Source organism: Hypanus sabinus, chromosome 18, assembly GCF_030144855.1.
Source record: "Hypanus sabinus isolate sHypSab1 chromosome 18, sHypSab1.hap1, whole genome shotgun sequence".
In the NCBI taxonomy this organism is placed as follows: Eukaryota; Metazoa; Chordata; class Chondrichthyes; order Myliobatiformes; family Dasyatidae; genus Hypanus; species Hypanus sabinus.
In genome coordinates, this window is record NC_082723.1 from 36,821,134 (window position 1) to 36,849,131 (window position 27,998).

Below are 27,998 nucleotides of genomic sequence, written 5' to 3' on the forward strand. Positions count from 1 at the left end.
TTGAAAATGGATGGTCTTTTGATGGAGAGGAAAGGCATTTGAGGTTTAGCTCAAGGAGTCAAAAAGAAAATGCCATGTGACAAATAATTTGTTTCAGTCCAGGATATTCCCCTGGAGGAGTGTTTAAACAGTAGAGATGATAAAAATGTGAAGTTTATAGTACCAGGTTTAAAAGGAATGTCAGATTACATTGTCGACTACTATGAATACCAAGAAGGGAAATTGCTTTGTCATCAGTTTATTGCAAACGGGGTGGACAGACAGCTGAATTTAGTTGAGATTATGCTTCCATAAAGGATATGGAGGGCAGGAGCTGGCAAGATAGAGCAAAATGTGGTTTCAAGATCAAGGCAGGAAGCAGCCAAGGGTGATGTTTGATTGACAAGAATGATGCAGAAAAATAATAGTTTCACTCTTAGTTTAAAGAAAGTTCATGAACTCTGCTACACATCAGACATGGATCTAAGGAGGTTAGTTGGGATTGCATTGCCAAGTGAGGCTGTTATGCATTATGGTTTTACATTATTATTATTTTATTTACCAATGCTGTGTTTTAACCAGATATTTATCTGTTAAATAACCTAGTAATTACGCTGCCAGCAGATATGATAGCTCAAGCTTTCTATGTTAAAAGGTTTTTGCTCTGTTCTCTCAGCTGTACCAATTACATAGCGCATACAACTATTCTCAGATTTGTTCATTGCAGCGAACAGTTCATTAAACAACAGTTGAGTAATAGTTTGCAAAGGACTGGTGATATACTGAGCAATATTGTTGGGGAGGAAGAGAGTGAATAGGTATATTGTCAGATTATAAAGTGGAAATGCAAATTCTGTACCTAGTTTCATAGTTGGTTTACGATTATCATTGTGTCAGTGTGCAAAGTAGGAAAACTCTCATTAAAAAGAAGTGCAGAAATGTAAAACCCTAAGTAACATTTCTTCATATTAAAACAAATCTTAAAGAATCCTCCTTTTCCCAACTATTTTTCTCCTCTGCCTTGATTAGACTGACTGGGTTGTGATGCCTGCCTTCTCCAATGGCTATAGTAATCGAAATGGGTTCAATACTTTAGACCTATCTGCAATAGAACAGAGCTAACCAGTCCTAACTGCCTTTATGAAATCCTGTTTGACTGCTTCCTGTTGTTCTTTTGCCAGTTTTCATACTTCCCTGTTCTGTACAGAAACAATAGGATGAGTTCTTCCTTGCCACAAAGGAATGATCAGCCTTTTGATTCCTTGGGGCTGTTCCCTGCTGTTCATCTAGATAACTTGACTTCATTTCTCATCTTTGATTTTATCCCTTGATGCCTGATAAAATTTTGCCAACTTAAAGAAAATTATAATTCAGTTCCACTATCCATGGCCACCCTGCAGGAACAAATTCCAGATTTAAAAAAAAGTGAAACCGAACTGGCCTTTCTTGAAAGCATTAATAAGATCCTTTAAATATGAAATTCTCACCAGAAGAAATAGTCACTCTGCAATTACTATCACATCTTTTTAATCATTTTAATCACATTACACTGCAGCTTTCTAAGCTCAGAAAAAATACAGATTTACGTCATTCAATTTAGCTTCATAATTTAACCATTTCAGACATAACTTAAAGCTTCATATTTGCATATACTTTGTAATTTATTCTTATCTCAAATTTATCCAATTAGCTTGGAAAACTGCCAGGAGAGTAATCACTTTTGCTTTAATGATCATTTTTGATCCCTTAGTCATTGAGTTCATACACTGAAGAGCAGAACCTTTAAAACAAGTTTAAATGGTACTCATCTTTCAGAGTTCAATCTCTTCAAATGTGTTTGCCTACTAAGTTATTTAGAGCCAATTTATTCACAAAATTGGATTCCATTTTTAAAATTATTGGCTTGTTGCGTAGCCTATCATAAGTGCAGAATTATTTGATCAATACAGATAAATAAATTAGCTCTTGTACCAAAACAGTATGTATCCATTATGTATTGTGACTTTCCATTATAATACCATGAAAACCTTTCACAAGTGCACCTCCATACAATCTTTGAATCTGCAAGTTGATTTCTTTTTACATGCAGTCATAATTCTTAATGCTGATTGTGCCAATTTTCTGTTAACTCTTATACAGCTGATTCTTGTTTTAGAAAATCTTCTTGTATGCATTTCCATTTTGATTTGTGTGCTTTTATGATTAGGGCACATTCAATGTAACATAGTGATCGTCTTGGTTCCCCTCCCCTCCACAGGCCAGGAATTTGTGGTCCCTGTGACCGGTTTCCTCTGCAAGCTGTGTCACAAATTCTACCATTCTGAGTCCACTGCCAGATTTACCCACTGCAAGTCACTGATGCATTTTCAGAACCTTCAGGTTAGATGGTTGTTCCATAATGTGGCCTATGTTTCATTTCCTTTCTCTCTTTGCTACCTTTATCTTTCTTGCTATCTTTCAACCCACCTGATTTGTGTATCTGTTGTTTAATATCCTCTCTTCTTACTACTTTTCTTGTTGCTACCCTATCCACCCTCCTTCCTGGGCCCTCTCCCCTCTGTAGGATCACTCTGTTTTACTGTACTTTTTTCCCTCTTTTAATTCTGGTGTTTGGTGTAGTCTCAGACTTGCTTTAAAGTCCCTTCATCTCTGTTTTGTGAAAGCAACTGGAACCTTTCCAATTGAAAAAAAAATCCTAATCATTTGATATTTCTGAAGTGATGAGCTAACATTAATTCCCAATGTAATGCTGATGAAAATGTGCCACATTTCTTGGAAGTTTTGTTCTATTCAGTGTACCTCTCATTAACTGGTTAAAGTGAAAATGAAATGGTTTATATTTGATCCATACATCTTCGCCCACATATTTCTTGACTGGTTGGAGGGGGTGGAATGACCAATTTGGATACCAAGCAGAATAAAAAGGAATACTGATTTTGCGAATTTAAAGACAGCTGGGACTGAAAAATTATAATTGAAGTGCCATTGCCCAACGAGACTGTATAATCAAATTGGGGAAGGAGACTTAGACACTGAGGTACATTGTTTGGGCAAACTAGGTTAGCTTTGCTTTGCATCTATCCTTGTGCTAGATCTGGATGTGTTAAATTCTGTTAACTGATCCTGAGAATTCCCCCTCAGTACAAAATGCTAACAAAGAAATATTGATAACACTATTCTTGAAGGAAATTGGAGCAAGTCTGTGACCTATTTAACGTTGATGAACTGCATTGATGTTGGTTTAAATCATGGTTACTGTGCTGTTTGTTTTGCATTTAAAGTAACTATTGTATTATTGCAGTCCAGTTGTTGGCACCTTATGTTGTTTCTCATTTCATTTCAATGCTCTGAGCTGATTTGCGGTATATAATCTCAGCTTCTGTCTGCCACACTATAAACTGCCTGCTTTATCTAATTCATGTAGTTTCACATTTCTTTTTTTAACATCTTGGTGTTGTTGCATATCTTTCTTGTGGAGTTAAATTTTTTTTAAGTAATTGAGCAAAAGGTTATGTCAATTTTGGATTTCAATTCCGAGCTGAATTCCTGCTTTCGTGCCATGCAATTCTTAGCACAAAATGAGTGAAGTACTCCTAATTGTTGATGAGTAGACTCAAGCTTTGAATACAACCAATAATTTCCCTATTGTATAAGCTATGATGCATGAATGAGTTTGAAAAGAAGCAGTAAAAGATGTCTGCTTACATTTGATCATCTCCAGTTTTTCAAACACATGACTTTCTCAGAGAATTTTTCAAATAACTTGGTTATCTCAAGGGTTGATGTGCAGCTTTAGAGCTTCCTATTTTTGGTATTTCTACTCTTTTCCAAGCAAAAAGAAATCCCAATATAATTAGTTTTAGGTGCAATTCCATGCTATGCAACCTGTTTTTTCATTTAAATATATTACGATGCCTGGTATTTTTAAAATAATGCTTTAAATTTGCTGTTGGTTTGCTTTCAGACTGAAAAAAAATCTTATAAAACCTGATCACTTTTCTGATCGTCAGTTTCATCACTTGGACATCAGTTTATTGGTACATCTTGCCACACCTTTGGTGTTGGCGTTACTGTCTGTATTCCCATGCCATGTCTACTGTTCATCCATTGCTTTGATATCTGGTTCTTTCATGAGTCTACATTAGGATTTATGAAAGAAGTACTTTGTAGACTTGGTTATTAAACAACATAACAAACAGGAAGGTACATTGGGGCATGTTTTAAGTAACTTTATCATGGATTGTTTCCTATGCAAATAATATTTGGTGTTTCAGGACAAATATCCTAATTTTTTTTAGCGTGTCGCACCAGACAATCAGCCGTTCTAGTCTGGCACATGGTGTCAGGATTGGTCTCCTTTCGGATTAACTGGGTCACGATATGAACTTTCCTGACTCAACCCTTTTATTTACGAGGCCGAGTGGTTAGCTCAACGCTCAACCCGGCATGGATGGGGAAAGCGTGCTCAGGGGTGGCCTGACTTGGATTCAAACTTAGGAGCCTTTGCTCCGGAGTCTGGCGCTGATGCCACTGCGCCACCAGCCAGCCAAATGTCTTAATAAATTCAAAATGCACTTTGAGAGTTTTACTGCTTGTAAATGTATCTTGATGGTTAACATTGGTAAAATGGAAAACCTCAATTGTTCCCATTTATTGGGTGAATCTGTTTACCGGTAGGTGAAGTATGGTTTCAGTTACTTCACATGGTCACTCTGGTGTTTTGATGCCTTTTTTTTCCAGTAGAATTCATCTACTATTAAGGAGATGCATGTAAAAGAAATTCCATATTTCTGTCACAATTCTATAGCCATCTTTAATCATGTTATAAATGATTGAATTATTAACCATTTCATAGATGTAGATGTAAATTTCAATGCATGGACACAATAATGTAGTCATAGGGAAGAAATGAGAAGCAAGTGCATGGTTTTCAGAACTGGCAGTGATGTTAAGATGGAGTCCATTAGAGATGAGTACAAAAGATCGGCTATCATATTGGTGGCATGGTAAGAAAAGAAATGTGATGGAACAAAGGTTAACACAGCTGACAAAGGGTTAGACAGAAGTGAAGGAGGTTTTTGAAGGAGAACCAGAGCTTCAGATTTGGGTAGTTAAAAGAACATTCTTCATTGATGTGAGGATTAAAGCTGCAGGATGCTAGAATGAGAGTAGTACAGAAATCTTACACAATTTAGGAAGAGGGGGAGTAACAGGTCAGTTAAGGATATGCAATATTAATATTTAAGTGAACCGAGTGAATGAATGGGGATTATTTTTGAGTTGTGTAGAGGGTAGTGTTAAGGTTCATCATATATTATATGTTATAACCTAATAGGTGTTGGGCTCTTAACAACATTATAAATTCTGGTGGCTGAGTGAGTTAAGCATCAAAATAATTTCCAGCAAAATTAGATGATGAGAAAATTTCTTAATTTTTGTAACATCAGTTACAAGACAAACATCTGGAAGTTGGTCACCTTGCCACATTCTTAACCAGGAAAGAGCAGAGGCATGAAGCTCAAAGAAGGCAGCAATGATTCTTATAAATTCAATTATTGTTTCATGAGCAGTAATGCTTTTTGTAATCTGAGGTTTGATGCCTTTACCAAATGCTTGTCATTTATTTTGTTGAAACAGAGTTACAAAGTACAAGGAGCCCAAGATTATTTGTCAGTGTCATATCAAGAACCAGCAGCCTCTGTGGTGAACAACCTTCATTCAACAGATGATCAAAAACCAGCAAGTGAGAAGCAACCAGAGAATGACTTAAAACCTGCCAATGTCACTGACAATCATCCTGAAATGGAGGAAGCAAGTTGTGAAGCTGAAACTCCTGCACCTTTAGGTGATGGCATTGTTACCCATGTAGATGGTGGTAACAACAAAGACAGTGTTTCCCCTTCGCAGAACCTCCAGCAGGAGAGCCCAGATGACATTGATCAAGGTGGTTCAAGCATTGATGAGTTACCTGTTTCAAAGCTTGATTGTGAATTAACTGTCAGCCCATGTACAAAGAATGAGGTGCCAAGCACCAGAGTGGAGGGGGAGCAAGGAATTAGTTCTGACATGTGTGAGTCAAGTTCCATTGTGGGTAGTGAGGCGCTGGATGAAGAGCAGGATGGGAGTGAGGAGTGTGACCTGAGCTTGTCCAAAGCGGAGGAGCCCAGTGAGACTGAGGGTGAAGAAGAACACCTGACGGAGAAGGAATGTGAAGAGACAAGTGTCAAAAGTGAAGAGAATGAGATGGGTGAGGAGGGTGGGCAACTGGAAGGCAATGTCTCCAAAACAAGATCAGGGAGAGTAGTGCGTGGCCGTCGTTTCTCTTCGAGGCGGAAGAAGTAAATTTATGATGCATTTTCTGTTTTTAAGGGTTGATTATACCACATTGAGCTAAATTTAAAGGCCTGCAGTTGATATACCTCTGGCACCGTATTAGATACATGACATGGTTGTCCATCAGTGGTTATACATTTCCTTTTCTCAGTGAGGGAAGACTCTTATACAAGTATAGTGTTGATGGAAACTGTAAATCTCAATACAGTACCCATTCTGAAGTATTTTTCCATCCTCTTATGGAATACAAAGTAGGGATAACTGCAGTACTCCAAAGATCTTATTGTATCTTAAAAAAATTGTCTTCAATTATTTTTATTTCCAAGATGTTACTACATATGTTATATACTGTGGCTGAATTATACCATCTGACTTAATACTCCCGTTCACAGCTGATGACTCAAATTTGTGTAAACAGAATGATCAGTAGCTTGAGGCCCAAGCTTCCTTTCATATTGGCAAGCCAATGTGGGCAGAATTAAATACTGGGAAGACTGGAATTTCTTCAAATAGGATCTCTTTGCTTTGTGATCACTTTATGCAACTCTTGTCACTAAATGCAAAGTCAAGCGTCAACCATTTTCTCAGTACCTTGATAACCCTGTGTTTAAACAGCAGGTGCAAAGTGGACAGTGCTGATCATCTTTCTGAGTAATGTAAGTTAATTGCCCATTGTGAGTTGCTTACTTGTGTTCACTGGTCAAGAAAGTGAAATGCAGCATACACAGACTTGCCTATCCAAGGCAGTTATGCAGTTTCTAACTATCTGTCCTCTGAAGCTTTACAGGAATTGGGATTCTTGGCTATTGTCCCTGAAAAGCCTCATTCATAAAGTACACTTTGCTTGTATATGGAACTGGGTTAAAGTTAGACTTCCTGACAAGGAAAATAAATGTTTCCAAAGCATCTTTTCTTGATGATGAACAATGACATTAAATCACACTTAGTTCTTAGAATGCTATACACTGCTCTTGATATTGATGCTAGCATTCAATTTTTCAGTAACATAAAGGAGGTTATTTAGCCTATCATGCTAATCAGTGAGATTGTGGGTTTCTGTAAACTGACATCAAATATTTTTCTATGCCCCATATCTATTAGCTCCTTCAGTGAACAAAGAAATGTCTTATATTTTTGCTATCAAAATTAGCAATTGATCCAGTTGTAGAGAACTTCAAATTTCTATCCCTCTTGAATGTGGAAGATTTTCATTGTCATTTGCTTTTCATTTTAAAATTGCCCCGTTCCCTTTACTCTCACTTGGTAAATATCTTTGATCTTCTCTAAGCCATTAATCAAAACCCCACTTTGCTATCCCTGAAAATTCATTCTTATTTTGTAAAAACAAAAGCTAGCTTTCCATTAACTATTGATTATTTTCCATGTCCGTCCATTACATTTTAATGACTTACATAACAGAACCTTGAGGCTGTTTCTGGTTTTTCACTGTCTTTGTGGTATTTCCACAGCATCTCCACTTGGAAATGATCTCCAGCTTCATAACCACAAACAATCCATCAATTCCTCCAACACTAACCACCTCTGATCTACTTCATCCTACTTTGCAGTGCTTTGAGGCAACTGGGAGGTAGTTAAATTGCCTCCCACTTGGCTGTCCAGTATATAGATTGCACATTTCCAGTACTATTTTGGGGGTGGGGGATAAAAGTGAATCTGTTCTGAAAGATTCATATCCTTCCCAACTCTAATAATATTATAATTAATAGGTAGTTGCAGTCAGAAAGATTTGTTTTTAAACATAGTTTATTCAATGCCCCTACCATTTGTCTTCAGTTCTGTTTACAGCCATGTCCTGGAAGTTGATCTGATTTGTAGATGCCTATCCATAAAAGTTGGCACCCTGTATAGACAGTCCATAGACAAACAGGTGGAGGGCTGAATATTGCCCTGGCTGGAATGTGGATTGGGAGACCTGCATGCATATAGGTTAGCTTTGTTTTTTATGGTTTTCTACACATTTCTAGTATTCTATTTCAAAGTGAAAATTCCTACTCTTGGGAATAAGTTCCAGGTATAACTTTCTTTGCCTTTTTGTTTTGAATTGATACCTTGATTGTAATTTGTCCCACACCCTATCCTTGCTATATGCGGGGAATATGTTCCTTGCAGTCAGCGCATAGTGTGAAATGCATAAAGTGAACAATTATTTAAATGGAGGAAATAGGGATGTGTTCTGGAGGGCTTCCTGAACATGTTTTATCTGTAATTTATTTGCATTTTCATACCAATACGACACAAAAGCAGTACCACAAGGCAACATTTGTATTATATTTCATCAATTTAAAGTAATATTCAACATAATAAATCTTGGAAAGTTAACATACTAGGGGTACAGTACTCACCAACAGAGGCAGGTGTGTTCATTCCGGGAGATGAGTGGTTGTTGTGGTGTCGGGATCATATCAAACACAGCAAAGTGAAGGAAGACTCACAGAACTCTTAGAACTCCCAGCAGCAGGAGATGACACTAGTTTGAATAAAGTGGTGAGGGTTGTTTGCTTGGCAGCATTTTGTTCTTCAGCATAAATTTGCTTGTAGGGAAGAAGGGTTGATGGCAGAGAACGTCTGAAATGTTGACTCCGTTCTAAACTTGGGTCCATGTGCATCGCCATTTGTGCCAAGTGTTCCAACTTCCACCATTCCCTCACCGTTGGTAAACTCCCGGGATTTTCAAAATCATCTGTTGCTTGCAGCATCTGAGAGATAGTTCGCTGTAAAAAAAAACGCCTCGAATATGGATCACACCTTGGTTGAGTGGTTGAATCAGTGATGTTGTGTTAGGTGGCAGGAAACACACTGTTAAGTTAAGATGAATGCTGTCCAAATATCTAGGATGGGCTGCCGCATTGTCAAGCAACAAAGGAACTTTAAAGGCAAGATTCTGTTCCCAGCAGTAGCGTCCCAGAGCTGTGTTACCTTCAGCTGTGTATAATTTCCAACTTTTTTCAAGTGTTAAAGTGGTTCTCTTCCGCTCGGTTGATAGCCCAGGACGTGCCATTGGACGCTTAGGAGGCATAGTTAAATATTTCAAGCAAAAAATCACTGTACCATAGGTAAAACTAACAAAAAGTTTGAGTGCAAGATCGCACATCCACACCTTGCCAAAACCAAAACGAGACTGGCGGGAGTGAGACTGTGAGGTGTGCGCACATGACTTGTATTGGCGGGAAAGCAGTGCTCCTCGCATAACTGAGTTTTGGACGCATCATAAGGAGACATTGGTAGAAATAGGTTCCTCACATAACTGTGGACCCGCATAGTCTGAACGCTTATAATGAGGATAGGGTGTATTTTAAAGGGTAATGGTAATGTTTCAACAGGCCAAAAAAAAAATAGAAAGCAAGTCTGTCGGTTGTTGTTGAGAGACAATATTAAGGTTTCAGGCATTGGCCCTTCAACTGCAAATAATTAGTTTGAAATATCAGCCTTTTATTCTCAATACAAATACCGTACATTTGCAGGAAAGTTATCCTTGTAATCTACATTGCCCTTAAAATGAACTGCTTTCACATCAGGTTCATCCCTAGATATAGGGGTTAAGTACTTGAAGGAATTAGGATCTTGCAGCTTCCTCCATTTGTTGCTGTATAACCATCAACAATTGTGCAACTACGTTTTCCATATTCTGCTGACAAAGGATTTATTCTAATTTAAAGCTGTTTTGGATATTTCTATTAAGTCTTTGACAGCTTTATTGAGGTAATGGGTAAGATCATTTCCTGAATTAAAGAATGGCTTACAGCCTTTTAGATAATGTAACTGATGGGTGGTATGGCTGTTGCCCTTTTGATTTAGTTCAGTTCACCTCACTGTCACACCCAAAGATCATCTTGCGTCAGTCATTGGAATATGAGTCTTGTGATGGTTGTCTCTTTTTTTTTCCCTTCTCATGTTGCTTCCTGCCAAAGACGGCTTGGCTGACTGACATCAGCTCTTCATTTAGATGATGCTGTGTATTACTTAACTTCTTTCAAGTGATGGCAGATTTATTTGTGGAAAATTGTTCATTGTGCTTATGGTGATTACAGGTGCTCCTAACAATCCAGTTTTTGCCGCCACGATAGTATAGTGGGTAGCATGATGCTACTACGCCTTGGGGCATTAGAGTTCGGAGTTTAATCATGGTGCCTTTTGTAAGGGGTCTCTGTCCCATCTCTGTGCACTGCATGGGTTTTCTCCGGGTGCTCCACAGTCCAAAGATGTCCTAGTCATTGTAAATCAGGAGTTGCTGAATGGTGCAGCTTGAAGAGCCGAGAAGGCCTATTCCGCGCTGTATCTTTAAATAAAAATAAATAAAACTTCCAGTTGGAAATTTGAATTTAGTCATTGGGCCATTTAACAGAAAACAAAATGGGTTTTGTTTTAAATTCAGCTGAGACTTGCATATGCTCAATCTGTTGTACAAGCTATCACCAGCAAACAAAATTTTGCTTGCTATTCAGTACCACCTGGTGAGAAGAGATGCTTATAAGTGCAGCTTCATTTGTTGTCATTTACACTCCCAATGACAAAAAATGGCAAGTTGCAAAGGACTGGTGATATACTGAGCAATATTGTTGGGGAGGAAGAGAGAGTGAATACAGCAAACCATTGGTGTTTTTTAAAAAATCCAATCCATTAAACTTGCCTAACCTTTCAAAAATCATCCCTCCGCCCCCCTCCCCCCCAATCAGACGAACATTATATGTTTGTTCTTCTTGTGGTTAAGCTGTCTTTGGTCTGGAAAAAGGTGGATGAGCCTCACTTTCCTGACAATTCAATGTTAAATATTGGAAAACTAAGCTAGTAACAGTTAACAGTCAAATGAGGAAGGCTTATTAAACTGATATTATAAATGAGTAAATACGCTGAGTAATTTAACATCCTGAGGATAAGGAGGTACTATCTGCCATTTATATATGTTTACTCGCCTGCTCCTTGATGTTCTGTATTGCTCAGGTTTGAGATTAGAAACTTGGGAAGAATACCCAAGACAGATTGATGTTCATTTAATTCTTAAGTAATCTTTTCCTTCAACAGCATTGTCCATGCATCCTTCCCCATTTCTCAATTTTAATGGCCAAAAATTTGCTGAACACCTTGAATATATTTTCCAATGTCAGATCTGGTACAGAATATCAGAATTAGAATCTGCATTTTACTTTGAAGTCAGAATTTGTCTTTGGGTCTCCTTAGTTACAGTATCCCACATCATTCAGATATCACTCCTTTTCATATTGGGTCATAATCGGTGTTATGATATCATTGATATTCTCAAGTTACGCAAAATAAAGGTTGTTTTGAATGGGTCCATTCAAGGTTCACATTTTCCTAAATACTGATCTCTACAGTAAAAAAAGGACTTGCCAATCCCATCATTCTGGATCCTCCTAACCTAGGCAGACACGTTGATTTGGTCAAAGGGAAAGTGCCACTGCTTTTAACCCATGTCCTACAATCTAAATATTAGATACTGCTTATCCAACTACATCTTAAAGTTGCAGAGCCAAATAACCAATGTACTTTAACATCATTGCTTTGTATTTGTTTATTTCATTGTTTGTGATCAAATTTGAGTGGGTGCATTTTCTTGCACTGTCCTCACTCCAGCATTGAAGTGCCCCACTTATAAAGGAAAAATGAGACTTTATTCTCTGAAGTGAAAATCTAGAGTGAATAAATATATTTAATAATTCGTGGGTTTATTTTATATTCCTTCCATTTATAATGGACCAAATGATTTAAACCCACCTATTGATGGAGTGAATATTTTCAGATGAGCCATTAAGTTTTCTGTTTAATCTTTATTCTAATCCTTGGGTGACAGATTAAAACAATAAGGATAAGATCTTTTGGCTCATGAACATTTACTTGTATAACAGTATAACTGAAGAATGGCAAGTAAAAAAAGTGAAAAATTATGTTTTTGCCCACAACTGGGACTTGTTTCCCAGTCACATAGTACATCTCAAAATTAAATTCTGTGAACTGTTATTCCCATTTACTGTCATTTTCTCTGGGTGAAAGAAACATTGCAGACTAGGAGATGAATATCCCATGTCATGTGTGCACCCTTGAATGAGAAGATCTGTAAAATACCAAATTGATAGTTATTTTTTAATGGTTTAAATCCTCTAGAAATGTGATATTTGATATGTAGCAAATAAAATTTGGATGGCCATTAAATATATAGAATAATGGCACATTAAAAAGTAATTTTATGAAGTAGTATTCCCTTTAATGTTGAATTTCTGTTAATAATGTTGCTGTTTGTGAGCATTGTCATTTTTGTTAGTGAAAATGCTGTTTGAGTATAGTTTGAAAACCATGTTTATGTTGGTGGTTAAATAGCCTGCACTTGGGTTTCAGGAATAAAGTTTCAGGAAAAAAAAGCATCAGTCATATCTGTTTCAAATGGTATTTTAAATACATGGCAGTTTTGGTTTACCCACTTAAACCTCTTGACTTCAGTTTAGATTTTGTGTGTGACTGCACCAAAACACTATGGTAAAGATAGTTACAGCCAGATTTAACATACCTGTGGCTGGAATTTCTTTAGTAATATTTTCTGATTAGTAATCTGCAGCCCTCACTGACAAGAAGCCCAGGAGCTGCTAATCTTCTGAACAGGATGCTAGGGAAACGCTGAAGTAACACCCAAAATATAAGCAAAATGCTGGTGGAACGCAGCAGGCCAGGCAGCATCTATAGGAAGAAGTACAGTCGACGTTTCAGGCCGAGACCCTTCATCAGGGGTCTTGGCCCAAAATGTCAACAGTGCTTCTTCCTATAGATGCTGCATGGCCTGCTGCATTCCACCAGCATTTTCTGTGTGTTGCTTGAATTTACAGCATCTACAGATTTCCTCATGTTTGCCCAGAATATAAGTATATGTTATATATGGTGTCATTAGCTAATTATTTCTTCTCTAGGGAAGGAAGTTATTTTTTTTTTCTTGAAGGTATAAAGAAATGAAAGAGCAGTAGTGGCACAAAATCAAGTAACTATATATGAAAATAAAAGCTCTAGGAGTAAAGGAAAATGTGTATAGAAAAAAATACATGAACATCTATTTATCTCATTTGATGTTGACTGAATGCCCTGGTGGATGGGTTTCATTTTCTTTAAGTTGTACTTTACTCTGGAATGGTATATTAATTTTAAATACAAAGGTGCACTGTGCCATTTTCCAATAGAGACTTCAACCCACTCCACACCTGTCCCCTTTCAATTTGAACTATAGCCAAGGTTTCTTTAATAATCCCCTGAGATGTAATCTGCAGTGCTCACTGATAGGGAGCTAATAAAACTTTCTCAACACCATGCCAAGAAAACACTTGAAATAACAACCATGATACACATGCAAGTTAGATAGAATCTCATTAGCTTAATTTATAGAAGTAACCATTCATCTGCTCAGTAGATTTACAATGCCTGGTCTCCCATGTTACTGTGTAAATTTTAACAAATTTTGAACAATTTTCCCCCCATTATTCCAGTACAGATTTTATTGATTTGTTCTGTCCTTTGAAAACTTAACACTTAATTTACTTCAATGAAATAGAGGTAACACTGAATACTTTATCAACTACAATGATACTGGTAGCAGTACATTACCCAACTTTCAAAGCATATAAAATTTTATTTCCATTCCATTAATTCCACAACCAGGGCAAGACAGTAGTTTATCCCATTTAAAAACAGCAGGTTTCATTATCCTTGCCCTCACCCCAATAGAACAGCACAGTTTTAACAAAACTATTTAATAAAATGCATCACCAAGCTCTAAATTAGCTGCTCCTGTAGATGCATTGAGAAGGGACATTTAAAGAACAAAGTACATTTGCAAACATCCACGTGTAGGCTGGGAATGTTTAAGTAGGAGTACATTCTCCAACTATCTTTTGGACATAATCAAGACGTTAAAAGGGGTGCTTAATATAAGCAGGGTAAAAACCCTGATTTGTAAACGGGAAGATGAAAGGATTTTCAGATTGAAATAATTTCCATTGAATCTGCAAGATGTATAAAGTTAGCAGAAAATTTAAGGGAAATTGGATTTTCTGGAGAACAATATTAAAAGTGTGTAGCATTACTTACTTAGAACATAAATAGAACTATAAAGAAAACAGCAGTTCTCCTTGAGCCCCGTGCAGATTCATGGTTAAAACCAAATATTAATGGGTTCCATCAAAAAGCGTTGCTTTCGAAATGAAAACTGCGGAATTGTACTGGTTCTTTAAATAAAGGGGGTGGGGAGCAATTACACAAAGCCGACAAACGATGTTACATACTGTCAAAAGATGTAACAGGACGCTGGTAATTAAGTTTAACAGGAGTCACAGAAAAATTACGCAATAACAACAATCAAAGGAACATGATTAGAATCTGAGAGGTCGGTGTCAATCCTGCCGCTTTTGCATCCTATTGATTAGTAGCATTGATTTGTTGCTGCCTAAATTCCATCCTTGCCTGACGATTCGATTCCAACAGTTCTTGAAATTTAGCATTTAGGACATCATTTTTCTCTTCAAGATTATCTAAACAAGAGTTGATCTGATCGAGTATCAAGTTGAGTGCATCGTACTCTGCCAAATAGAAACAAAGGCGAGGAAAGGGATTTTTATATTACAAGCAGAATGAGCTACAACAAAGAATAAACGTTTACACACAGTGACATTTTTGAAGTGTGGTCAGTTACAAGAATCGTCGACACGCACAGCCTCGTTATATATGAAATGGGGCAATTACAATAATTGATAGTTATCCCGTAATATCACGAAAAAACATCTTGGGGAGTGCACGTAGTTTTTCAATCTATAGGGAATCCACCGCAGAGAGCTGCGTCCAGCGTCGGGAAGATGTTTAACAGCAGGTTTACATCCAGGGAACGGGACGGCTGACATTTACCTTCCATGGATACATCGTCATCCTCTCGCTGCACGTTAACGGCCGGCTCCCCGTTCGGTCCCGACATCCTCAACCCTTGACCTCAATGATCCCGGCCGCTGGGTCCTAATGTGGGTGTCCGGTGACCGCCTGAAGAGTTTACAAAATGGTCGTCACTTTTTGCCTTAAATCAATTCAGTTCTTAGTAAGTACAGTATAATTCAGAAAGTTTTCGTTTAAGGCAGCGACGGAGATTATCAGAGCCTGATCAATTGGTCAGAGATTACCTGACCAATGTTAAAACATCGGAGGAAAGCAACAGACAGATATTAACTTCAATTACGACAGCATGTGTGATAATAAGTCAAAATAAGAAATAAATTCATTTATTTTGGGCATTCGCCGATTCCAATTTAGTGATAAAGAATGCTAAGCTCTGTTGCAGCTTGAGGCACTGCAACCAATATGCTTACAGCATGGTGCTAAAAATAACACGATGCCATTGAAAAATAAATGTTAGTTCAGGAATTTGTTCAGACTTTGAAGATAATTCACTTCATTTCTATCAATGTGGTTCTGTGGATTTGTTTTCAAAGTACATACAGTATATGTCATCACACAACCCTGAGATTCATTTTCTTGCAAGTATACTCAGTAAATATATAACAAAATCAATGAAAGACCGCACCAACGTTGGTGTTCAACCAGTATGCCAAAGACAACAAACTGCAATTACAAAAAGAAAAAAATAGTAATAAAAATAAATAAGCAATAACTATTGAAAACTTGAGATAAAGAGTCCGTGCAAGTGAGTCCATAGGAGGGGTGGGATATAAAACATCCCAAGTTTGTCCAAGGTACAAAAATAATTGTAAGGGCATGTTGTGCTAAGGATATTTGATTCTAAAAGGTTATATAGATAGTTTGAGTGTGTGAGTGAAAACAGTGTAGGGAAATTATGAAGTCATGCACTTAGGTAAGAGGATTCTAACCACAGCTGATTATCTAAATGGAGACAGATTACAAATAGGTGCATTGCAGAGGGATCTTATACATGAATTAACAATTAGTGACAGTTACACAAAGTACATTTTCAACCTCTCACTGCTACAGTCAGAAACTCACCTGCTTCAGAAAGGCAACAATTATACTGATACCCAAGAAGAACAGTGTGAGCTGCCTTAATGACGATCATTCAGTAGCACCCACATCTACAGTGAAGAGATGCTTTGAGGGGTTGGTCATGACGAGAATCAACTCCTGCCTCAGCAAGAACCGAGGCAATTTGCCTATCGCCAGAATAGTTCTAATGTAGACACAATCTCAATGGGTCTTTATGTGGCCACCTGAACAACACAAATGCCCATGTCAGGATGCTGGTCATTGACTATAGCTCAGCATTTAACACCATCATTCCTCTGTACCTCCCTCTGCAATTGGATCCTCAACTTCCTAACCAGAAGAGCACAATCTGTGTGGATTGGTAATAACATTTCCTCCTTGCTGACAATCAACACTGGCACAGGAATGTGTGCTTAGCCCACTGCTCTACTCTCTCTATACCTATGACTTGTGTGGCCAGGCATAGCTCAAATGCCATCTATAAATTTGCTGATGATACAACCATTGTCGACAAAATCTCAGGTGGAAACGAGAGGGCGTACAGGTCAGACCAGACAATTGAGCGGTGTTGCAGCAACAACTTTGCACTCAACATCAGTAAGACCAAAGAGATGGTGTGGATTTCAGGAAGGGTAAGACGAGGGAACAGGAACCAATCCTCGTAGAGGGATCAGAAGTGGAGAGAGTGATTAATTTCAAGTTCCTGGGTGTCAAAATCTCTGAGGATCTAACCTGGTCCCAACATATCGATGCAGCTATAAAGAAGGCAAGACAGCAATTATATTTCATTAGGAGTTTGAGGAGATTTGGTTTGTCACCTAAAACACTTGAAAATTTCTACAGGTGTACTGCAGAGAGCATTCTGGCAGGCGACATCACTGCCTGGTTTGGTGGGGGGGGGGGAGGGGGTGCGGTGGCTACAGCACAGGATTGAAAGAAACTACAGAAAGTAGTAAACGTCGTCAGCTCAATTGTGGGTACTAGCCTCTGTAGTATCCAAGACAACCTCAAGGAACGGTGTCTCATAAGTGCAGCATCCATTATTAAGGACCCCCATCACCTAGGACATGCCCTCCTCTCATTGATACCATTAGGAAGGAAATACAGGAGCCTGATGACACACACTCAATGATTAAGAAACAGCTTCTTCCCCTCTGCCATCTGATTTCAAAAATTATGTATTGCATCATACCGCTGCAGCTAAATTAACAAATTTCCTGACATATGCTGGTAATATTAAACCTGATTCTGATTCTGAATAGGTAGTTAATTGTCTTTCTTTGTAAAAGTGTTTAACAATAATGGAAACAATAATTTTACAGAGTGTTAGTTAGACCATGTCTAGAGTATCCATATTATTTCTCTCCTTATTTATAAGAGATTTATTAAGATTAGTTGCAGTACAGAAGAGAGAGTTATTAGTCTTATTCTTGGAAGGGCTTCTCTATCACAAACAATAAGAAAAGTTGTATTTTTATGAAGCTGACATTCAAGGGGTGAGCTTATTGAGACATATAAATCCTTAGGGGGCTTGACAGAGTATATGCTAAGATGCTTTCAGTATTGGGAGACCCTCAAACCAGGGGACAAAATTACAAGATTATGCGCTGGCATTTAAAATTCAGGCATGTAGAAATATCTTCCCAGAATGCGGTGAATATCTGGAAATCTCTACTGGGAGTAATTGGGAGCAAACACGAGGAAATCTGCAGATGCTGGAAATTCAAACACACATAAAATACTGGTGGAACACAGCAGGCCAGGCAGCATCTATAGGGAGAAGCACTGTCGACGTTTCGGGTCAAAACCCTGACGAAGTGCTTCTCCTTATAGATGCTGCCTGGCCTGCTGTGTTCCACCAGTATTTTGTGTGTGTTGTCATAGGTGAGGAGTTGCCTCACCTGGTGGGACTGTTTAGGGCCCCGAATGGTAGTGAGGGAGGGAGGAGGTGCATTAACAGAATGCCCCTTATAGATGCTGCCTGGCCTGCTGTGTTCCACCAGCATTTTGTGAGTAATTGGGAGTCGTGTTACAATGCTTTTCCCTTACAGAACCAATTGCATGATTATAGGGGCCAATTTTAAAAATCCGTTCAACACACACAAAATGCTGGAGGAACTCAGCAGGTATTTTGGGCTGGTGACACTGAGGCGATTCTCATCAAAGATTAAACGAACTAATTGCTGGCCGTGATTGCTTTGGAGCCGTATTTTGATTTCAACAATGATTGTGAGCAAGACTGCAATTTTGCTTTGCACAACCATTATTACTTCGTCTGCACTGTTATCGCTTACTTAGGAACCCTGCTGATCATAAGCTGTTTTGTAGTTGAAATGCCGAAAGGGCATCTCGGGAGGGAGGGGGGGGGGGGGAGGAGGTGGTCAATAAAATACGTCTCTAAAAATAGCTTGGCAAAAACCTCATTACGTAACTTAAAGATGGCAGCTTCCTATGTTGGTGTGGGACGGTATTGTATGCGGCTGGTAGCTTCTAGCAAGGTTTGCAAATGGCAATTTCTGGCACTGCAGCCTCGCTGTAGATTTCATATGTCCGGCAGGGGTTTTCAGAAGAAACTGGCAGAGGGGTTCAAGGTTGGCAGCACTGCGCTGAGCCTCGCATTTGTGTTCGGTGGAACGCTGGGACTCTACCAGACGATCAAGCATAACGTTCAGCAGCATCACGCCGAACAACAGTTCACAAAGGTGAAACTGGAGAAAGGCGCGTGGATAGGGCCTGGCGGTTTTAGCGATCAGTGAAATCGGGGTTTAATTTAGTACACCAGATTAAACTACCTATGTTATAGTACCGGTAGTTGCAACGCACCGAGTTTTTAATCACTTCGAATTGGTTTGCGCTCAAAAACACCATCTGAGTGCAATTCCATCATAACTCTGCCAAGATTTAAAATATTGTGTTGTTGTTTTAGTTTGAAAATCCTGAAAGAGTGATATAGCAATGTTGTAAAATTTTGCCACGTTTCTGAAGGTTTGGGTAATTCTGACGTGCTGATGAGCAAGGAGATTGAGTTTTTCGGGAACTTTAGTCCAAAAATGTAGTCTGACATGTAGTGCTGTATTGAGAGGTTATACACTATAACGGGTTCTGTTTTTTCCCCTTGGACTTAGCGGCATTATTGCAAAGATAATGCAATATGAGCATTAAGGATGAGCAGAGGGGCTCATCCCACTGTTCTGGCTAGTATCCATTTCTCAATCGAGGTAAAAAAAATCATTATCTGGTAATTATCATAAGTGCACAAGTTGATTTGTGTTTCTTACGTTACAAACGACTACACTTCAAAAAGCAATCTATTAAATGGATTGCACTTGGATATCAGGTCACGGTTGCATGTTTTATTTGGCCATGGGTTTCAAACTTTTCCAAGTGGCTCTAAGGACCCATTTTGCAACTTTGCAAAGATAATAGTTTTAAAACTATAAAAATAAATTAACAGATCTAACCATCCCCAGGTTTGCAGTTGAATAGCTTGCTTTTTTTTCCAAGATCTGGAAAAAGTGATGTATCAATCCTTTTTTAATACTTATTCTGAAATTAATTATTGTAAAATTCTGTGTCTTATTTCTTGGGCAAAACACAGAAGTAGAATTATGGCATTCAACTTTTTGCATCTGCCGCATCACCCAGATAGATATTCCACTTGCTGTTTTATCTCAATGCAGATGAAGATCTCTCCTTTGAAATTTCTTTCGACCAGAAGCCACAACATCCAGTGAGTTCCAGAATTTGTCAATCTTTTTGTGTGAAGGAGTGGCTCTATTGACCCTAACTGCTCCAGCTCTAAATGTTAAGATTATACCATAGTCATACAGCGCAGAAACAGATCCTTTGCCCCATTGGCCCAGTGAGTCTGCATTGACCTTCAAGTGCCTATTTACACCCATCAATTTTATTTTCCCCATAATCATATCAATTTACCCCCAGTTTCTACTGCTCACAGGGGCAAATTGCAGTGGCCAAACTAACCCAAGGATTTTTGCACATGGGAAGAAACTGGGAGCAACTGGAGAAAATCCACGTGATCACAGGGAGAATGTACAAACTCCACAGAAGTCAGGAGTGAACCTTGGTCATGGCTCTACCACAGCCTCAAAATTAGAGAAAATAATGTTTCTACACATTGAATTTATTCAGTCAACTGAAGTCTGTACAACATGTCTTTATAACTTAACCCCTTTAACCTTGGAATTGGGTTGAAATGAAAATTAAATAGTAGCACGTAAGGTAGAAATATAAAATGCTGTTGAGAATGAGCAGTGTAGTGGGACCAGAAGTCAGGTGAGTTCTGAAAAACAATCCTCGCATAGATAGATGGAAGAGACTGAATAGCACTATCACGTTCCATGATTTTGTTAGTACATTAAAATTGTTACTTTGGTTTAAAGTGATTTTAATTCATATTATCAAACATGCGTTAGCTCGGCTCAAAAGACAAGTCTTATCTGATACCTGTGTAATAAATCAAGTGATGTGAAATGACCTCTAACAGTAGCTGATGTCAGTGGAATAATCAGATCAATAACAGATGTGACTTTGATGGTTTCAGTCAGTAGAGTCCAAGATGAATCCGTTTTGTTTAAGGTGATATTTTCTGAGATGATGTTCTCTCTTCTTTAACAGATATTACATAAATGTACTAATTTGAACAAGAGCTGCATTGCCATTCGTCTTTCAATCAACATCAGTGCAAACTGATTTTTTTGCTCATTATGTTATTTGTAGGATATAGGAAACAAACTAGTTTCCTATCTTATGAATATTTATCATTCAGCATTAGCTGAAAATTGTTTTAAGGTGTGTTAAGACTAGGGAGATGTGATACAAATTCATGTTTATAGCTTTTCCCTGTGTCACTTTCTCCTGCTCAGTGGATGTTGCTTATATATGTACTTAAATGTAAATCACTGCTCAAGCCAGTTCAAAGCTATAAGGATGTATCAGAATCAGGTTCAATACCACCAGCATATGTCGTGAAATTTGTTAATTCAGTAGCAGCAGTACAAAGCGATATGTGATAAGTATAAAAAACAATTACAGTAAATATATTTATATGAGTGTATACACACACACCCCTATATAGCATATAGTATAATTTGCATATATAGTATATGCAAATTAAAAAGTGTAAAAGCAGAAATAAAAAAGTGGTGAGGTAGTATTCATGGGTTCAATGTCCATTTAGGAATTGGATAGCAGAGAGGAAGAAGCTGATCCTGAGTCATTGAGTAGCTTCTTACATCCTTTCTGATGGTAACAATGAGAAAAGGGCATGTCCTTGGTGATGAGGGTCCTTAATAATGGACACTGCCTTTCTGAGGCACTGCTTCTTTAAGATGTCTTGGATACTGCAGAGACTAGTATCCAAGATGGAGCTGACATTTTACTACTTTCTATAGTTTCTTTTGATCCTATACGGTAGATCCCCGGCTCCCCATATCGGACTGATGCAGCCTGACAGAATGTTCTCCGTGAATCTGTAGAAGTTTTCAAGTGTCTTAGGTGACAAACCAAATCTCCTCAAACTCCTAATGAAATATAGCTGCTGATTCGCCTTCTTTACAGTTGTTTCAATATGTTGGAACCAGGTTAAATCCTCAGAGATCTTGACACACAGGAACTGGAATTGCTCACTCTATCCACTTCTGATCCCTCCATGAGGATTGGTGTGTGTTCCCTCATCCTACCCTTTCTGAAGTCCACAATCAGCTCTTTGGTCTTACAAGGTTGTTACCACTCAACTAGCTGGAATTGTGGCATCCACTGAACTGGAATTAGGAATAGAAACTTTGCACTTAACTGACACCAATGCTTCAAATGCTGGCTTCTTCAGCCATTGAAATACTCCTGAAGTTTGCTCAATTTAATAATGTAGGAAAGTTGAACTGGTAATTTGCACACAAGAAGATTTCAGAGGTACCAACATAATCTATTTTAGTGATTTTGTGTTTTCCTTGGTGGGGTATTGGGAAGTATGTGATTCCAGATAGGATTCATTCCCTTTTCATCTCTCTGTTTCTATTGCAGGATTCCAGCACTGGTCTGTCTCTGACTCTGTATCAGTATAAAACTTGCCCATTCTGTAGTAAAGTCCGTGCATTCCTTGACTTCCATTCATTGCCTTATGAAATTGTTGAGGTAAACCCAGTCTTACGGAAAGAGATAAAATTTTCCAGCTACCGAAAGGTTCCAATTTTGATTGGAGAGAATGGCGAGAAGGTGGTAAGTAACACATAAGTTCAAACTACTGAGAGTCTTTTTTTTTAAAAAACTGTGGACGTCAGTGGTGCAGTCTTTGGGTGGAGGGAGGGATGATAAGGTTTTTGCAGAAAGCAATAATGGTTGGTATCAGTGCCTACTTCAGAGCAAGGAGAGCTAAAATAAAAACAGAATACGCTATTAATACTTGAAGATCAGGTGGCATCGATGTTAACGTTTCAAGTTATTAATTTTTCACAGAATTGATGAAAAGATGGAAATGAAACAAGTTGCAGAGAAAGTGGGAAGGGTTAAGAAAGTGTAAGGAAAGATTTTTTTATAGTGTGGAGTTTGAGTGATACTAGTGGTGGTGAGACAGGTGTGAGAGAAAAAATGGACAATTTCTGCTCCTGTGTTCACGTGGTCTTATCCTCTTCCCCTGATAATTTTCCCAGTAGTAAAACGTGTTGATTTGTGTATTTCTACATTAGTTACGTAACCTAAGAAGTCGAGTTCTCTTTTAACTTTTGATGTTGCTGTCCTAATGTGGCAATCCATTGTAACCTTTTTCCAGACTAGTGACCTGAGTATATAATTTATGCTGCACATTTCAGTACAGTGGCAAGGAAACGCTGCATTGCATGAGCTGCTGCCCTTCCAGTGAACTGTTAAACCATCTGCTGCTCCACTGGATGTACATTGTACAGATTGGACAAGTGAATTCTTGCCATGTACTGACAAACATCTTAGATACATCTTCTCTGGTTTGGTACTTTTACCAAAGTGCATTATAGCATAGCTAATTAATTGCATACAAACGGTTTGGGATATTTAATAAGCAACAGAGAATCCTAGAAGCACTCAGCACATTAGGCAGTATCCGTGAAGAAAGGAATCAACATTTCAGAAACCCGAAGAAATTTGCGGATGCTGGAAATCCAGACCAACACACACAAAATGCTGGAGGAACTCAGCAGGTTAGGCGACATCTGTGGAAAAGGGTAAACAGTTGGCGTTTTGGGCCAAGAGCCTTCATCAGGACAGGAAAGGAAGCGGAGAAGTCAGAATAAGAAGGTGAGAAGGAGGGGAGGAAGAAGTGCAAGATGGCAGTGATAGGTGAAACCAGGAGAGGGGGAGGGGGTGAAGTAAAGAGGTGGGTTAGCCCCAGTGCGTGTGCTCTCTCTGTCTGTGTTTCTACCCACATACACACAAGGTTTGTGCTAAGTTCAGTATGAATTTCATATTTTTAAAAATTGAAATCTAGCAAGTGAGTGGATGTTCATTGAAGTTTGGTGGTTGTTAGTTGCATGTGCAGTAAGCAGCTCATAACCAATTTTTCCCCTTTTTTCCCCCAGCAAATCAACGATTCTTCAGTTATCATCAGTGCTATAAAGACATATTTAGTGTCCAGGTAAACCAGAAGTTGCTACTAGTGATCATGTTATTTAGTATTTCCAAACTACTTGGCTTTGTGAAGTGTACACTCATGTTTGACTGTTTAGTGTTAGCAATTTGTTGTCAAAACATTTAAATTTCTGCTTCTCTGGCTATTAGTTTTGTTTTCTGTATTTTCACCCTTTTTGACTATAAACTTGATTTAATTTTCTTTCATCTTTTCACTTGAATGCCAACAAATCGGTGTTGGCTTCCTTGAAACCAGCACTTTCTCTTTTCATATACTAGTTGTTAAGCGTAAACACGGCACTGGCATCAGTTACATATATATTTGCGGTTGCAAACACTGTTGTTAATTTGACCATGCAATAGACACTCCTCTAAGAGCTTTATGCCCTCAGTTAGATTTGCAATGCCCTTTCTGTGTCTCACTTGAAGACTGCAGCACACAATCACATGACTCTCCGACATTTTTAAAGGTTTTCATTCACTGCTTCACACAAGTGGTCTTGGAGATAGGTATCTTAAGTTTGTTTTCAAATTTCACTCCTGCTTTTGTTATTTTCCATGTTTCCCAATTTTTGCCCAAAAGGAAAAGCTTTCCAAGATTTATTATTTTTCTTTTCACAAATAACAACAAAGGGGGAAAAAGGACATGCTCTGCCCTTGGGTATTTTCTATCAAGACCCATTCCATACGTGTGAGCAAAAAGAATCTGGGCTCATGCTGCAGAGCAGCATTGAGGGAGCACTGCGCAATCAGAACTGCCACCTCACAACTGACAAAATAATGCCATTTCTACCATTTTACAGAGATCCATTTACAGAGATTTGTATTCTCAAATCTTCTGGTTACCTGACCTTGTCAAACCTTGTCCAAGAGAGTGATCCCTACTGCCAATATCAGTATGTGAGACAGACAAGAATGACATGGAGATCCCTTTGAATTTTTCCCCTATTACTCACAGTTATTTGGCTGCCCTGAATGATCTCTGAATGCCAGCCCAATCGTCGGTGGTACAGTTATGCATACAGCTAATTGCAGGTGCAAACATTGTATTTGAACATGTTCGCAAATACTGGAACTCTTGATTTGGAATGCAAGTTAAAACATGCCATTTTTTACTCTGTCTTTTTCTCTCTTCCTCTCTCATTCAAATACTTAGGGACAAAAACTTAAATAAGGTGATATCATACTACCCAGAGATGAAATCAAAAGATGTAAAGGGAAAGGAGATCACTGAATATAACAACAAGTACTGGGTGATGCTGGAGGACCAGGATGAAAAGCAATACTATCCCAATAAGGAGGCAAGGAAGTACGTATACAGGAATATCAATGACACCCATCATTTTATTACTATATAAGTACTGCTCATTCTAACAGGGAGAGACTTCTGTATCATTCGGTGCCTGCCCTCTTGACCAAACCTGTTAATTTTGCAATAATTTTTTTAAAATTTGGTTCCTGTCTTTTTAAATGTTATATTCACTGCCCTCCCCCCCCAGACTTCTTTCCCTATTTGAATAAATGACTGAAGATCTTATCCTGCTGTTTGAAGTGTTCGGCAAATTTACTTTGTCCACTAACTAATGTCCCCAGCACTTGTTCATTAATGTTTGCTGAATCATAAAAGCTGCCATGTTTTTTTTTGTGTCAGTGAAACATTATATTCCACATTTCATTTGTAGTAACAATGATACAGCAGTGTGGTTTGTTGTCAACCCTGCACTTTGATCTATGATTACTCACCTGAGAATGTATCACAGATTTCCCGCTACTATTACAAAGTTGTGAAACTTGTCAGCCTCTTGGCCCTTGCATTTCTTATTTGTTAATTTATCCAATTGCAGTTCCATTCAGAGTGATTTTTTAAAAAAATCTCTGGTGTTGGCTGAGAAATCACTGTCATTAAGGTCAATATAACTATTATTGCTTGGTTTCCACCATCAACAAGTTATAAACTACTCAGTCCTAAATCAGATCTCTTGTATTTAGAAGCCTGTATTGTATCTGTTCAAAGATGTATTTTCAGGTTCTGGGCATCCCTGGTCAAATACCTTGAGATAGCAATGATAGATCATTTTCTTGAATTGCTGGATTTTGTGTACAAAACGTTCCCATAGTGCTGTTGTATGATGAGCCCTCACTACTTGGCCCAGTTTCAGTGATGGAAGTGTCTATACACACCTGATTTGGTCTGGGAGTGTGGTTTGCTGGAGATGTTGTTACTGTGCACATGAACAGAAAGAGAAGACCAGGAATTTGACTTTAACTGTTTTTGCAGGGGATTTATGAAATATACACATTGTATACTTATGCCTTCCCTTTATAATTCTGAATGATTGGAGGAGAGATGGGCTAATATGAACTTCTTCCCATCTTTTCCCCCACCCCCACACATGCCCCGTGCGCATTCTCTAGGCTGCAACCCATGATAATGGTAACTTACTGATTTCAACTTCAGATGTTGTGTGTTCTTTGTGTATAAGTTGTATTGGTTCTTCTTCTTGTTCAGGGAAGAAATGAAATGGCGCAGGTGGGTGGATGACTGGTTGGTTCATCTCATTTCGCCCAATGTCTATCGGACTCCTAGAGAAGCCCTAGAGTCTTTTGATTATATTGTGCGGGAGGGGAAATTTGGTGCGTTTGAAGGATTTTTTGCCAAGTATGTTGGAGCAGCTGCCATGTTCTTTGTCAGCAAGAGACTCAAGTCAAGGTACATGCATTTGAATCTTTAGAGTACTTAATTAAGTCCAGGTATCTGGACACCACTTGAAACAGATGTATCACATTCTTTGACTGTTAGACTAAAGTGAAGCATTTTGACCTGTGCCTCATCTTACTAAATTTGTACCCTTGCTGGTTTCAGACACAATCTTCATGATGATGTGCGGCAGGACCTGTACAAAGCAGTCAATCAATGGATTGCTGCTGTGGGCAACCACAGGCCATTTATGGGTGGAAGTGTGCCCAATCTTGCTGACTTGGTAAGAGCAAGTTCACTTTGGATTATATTTGGGTGCCCTGATTCCACAGCTAACTTTAACGAACATTTGAACAGGTTGTGCCTCTGGAAGAGAGAAGTGGCCTCACTTGGTAGTATTTTGAGCAAGTTTGAGCCCCTTATCTGGAGAGGATTCAAAGGAGGTTCACAAAAATAATTGAATGGCTTGTCATATGAAGAGCGTTTGATGGGTCTTTGCCTGTGTTCTCTGGAATTCAGAAGGATGAACGGTGACCTAATTGAAACATGTCAAATATTGAAAGGCCTCAGTAGAGTGGATATGGAGAGGATGTTTCCTATGGTGGGAGGGTCTAGGACTAGACATGGCCTCAAAATAAAGAGGTGTCCTTTTAGAACAGAGATGAGTAGGAACTTCTTTATCCAGAGAGTGCTGAATCCGTGGAATTCATTGCCACAGGCAGCTGTGAAGGCCAAGTCTTTACATATATTTAAGGCATAGATTAATGGATATCTGATTTTTCAAGGCATGAAGGGATACAGGGAGCAGACAGGAGATTGGGGCTGAAAGGAACATTAGATCAGCAGATCAGACTCAATGAGCCAAATGGCATAATTTTGCACTTGTATTTTATGGTCTTTGTAGAGTTGTGAGCTCCTGTCTATCCATTTATTGTGATGAGTATCACCTCTTGGGTCTGTAAGTCTATTTCTGTCTTTTTCCCTTCCTTGCAGGCTGTCTATGGAGTTCTCCGGGTAATGGAAGGTCTGGAGGCATTCGGTGACATGATGGCAAACACCAAAATCAAGACATGGTATCAAAGGATGGAAGAAAATGTCCAGAAAGGACAGGAATTGAGCATTAAATAGCGTTAAATGTTTTTATGGTTTTGAACGGACCACAGGATGTATCTGGAGAAAAGGAATTTTGTTTAAAAGTTCAATCACAAAACACTCATCCTTTGTTAAAAGTAAGTGTGAATTAGAGCAATGCTATATCCGTCTCTCAACTCTGGTCTGAAGCAAATACCAGGGCAAGCCTGAAACTAAAATAAAATTGGCAAATATAGTCATGCACTTTTTGCTCCAAACTCTGTTCAGG

The 27,998-nt window shown here is 38.5% G+C and overlaps 3 protein-coding genes across 7 annotated transcripts in view; 2 read left to right on the forward strand and 1 right to left on the reverse strand.

Moving 5' to 3' along the window:
- The window catches only part of LOC132407492 (cip1-interacting zinc finger protein-like), a 62,532-nt gene extending 51,521 nt beyond the window's left edge, over positions 1-11,011 (forward strand). For 2 of the 3 annotated variants that reach the window (XM_059994108.1, XM_059994109.1), the window contains 2 exons: positions 2,237-2,358; positions 5,617-11,011. In XM_059994108.1, coding sequence (XP_059850091.1) covers positions 2,237-2,358; positions 5,617-6,321 — 827 coding nt within the window. In that variant the 3' untranslated portion in view covers positions 6,322-11,011. The remainder of the gene's footprint in view (positions 1-2,236; positions 2,359-5,616) is intronic. The other variant, XM_059994110.1, reaches the window with a different exon arrangement.
- A 2,668-nt stretch (positions 11,012-13,679) lies between these two features.
- Positions 13,680-15,363, reverse strand: bbln (bublin coiled coil protein). The gene is made up of 2 exons (XM_059994115.1): positions 15,223-15,363; positions 13,680-14,900 (listed from the first exon to the last, which is right to left on the reverse strand). Exons 1-2 carry the CDS (start codon positions 15,287-15,289, stop codon positions 14,737-14,739), a joined length of 231 nt encoding a protein of 76 aa, XP_059850098.1. The 5' UTR covers positions 15,290-15,363; the 3' UTR covers positions 13,680-14,736.
- Positions 15,364-18,705: 3,342 nt separating this feature from the next.
- ptgesl (prostaglandin E synthase 2-like) lies at positions 18,706-27,992 on the forward strand. 3 transcript variants are annotated; one of them, XM_059994112.1, is made up of 7 exons: positions 18,720-19,025; positions 22,366-22,560; positions 23,892-23,947; positions 25,097-25,249; positions 26,450-26,650; positions 26,804-26,921; positions 27,632-27,992. In XM_059994112.1, the coding sequence occupies exons 1-7, from the start codon at positions 18,762-18,764 to the stop codon at positions 27,764-27,766; spliced, it is 1,122 nt and encodes a 373-aa protein (XP_059850095.1). In that variant the 5' UTR covers positions 18,720-18,761; the 3' UTR covers positions 27,767-27,992. The 3 variants fall into 3 exon arrangements, with proteins under 3 accessions (XP_059850097.1, XP_059850096.1, XP_059850095.1); XM_059994114.1 differs by lacking the exon at positions 26,450-26,650 and having other exon boundaries at positions 18,706-19,025; XM_059994113.1 differs by lacking the exon at positions 25,097-25,249 and having other exon boundaries at positions 18,715-19,025.
- The last annotated feature ends 6 nt before the right edge of the window (positions 27,993-27,998 follow it).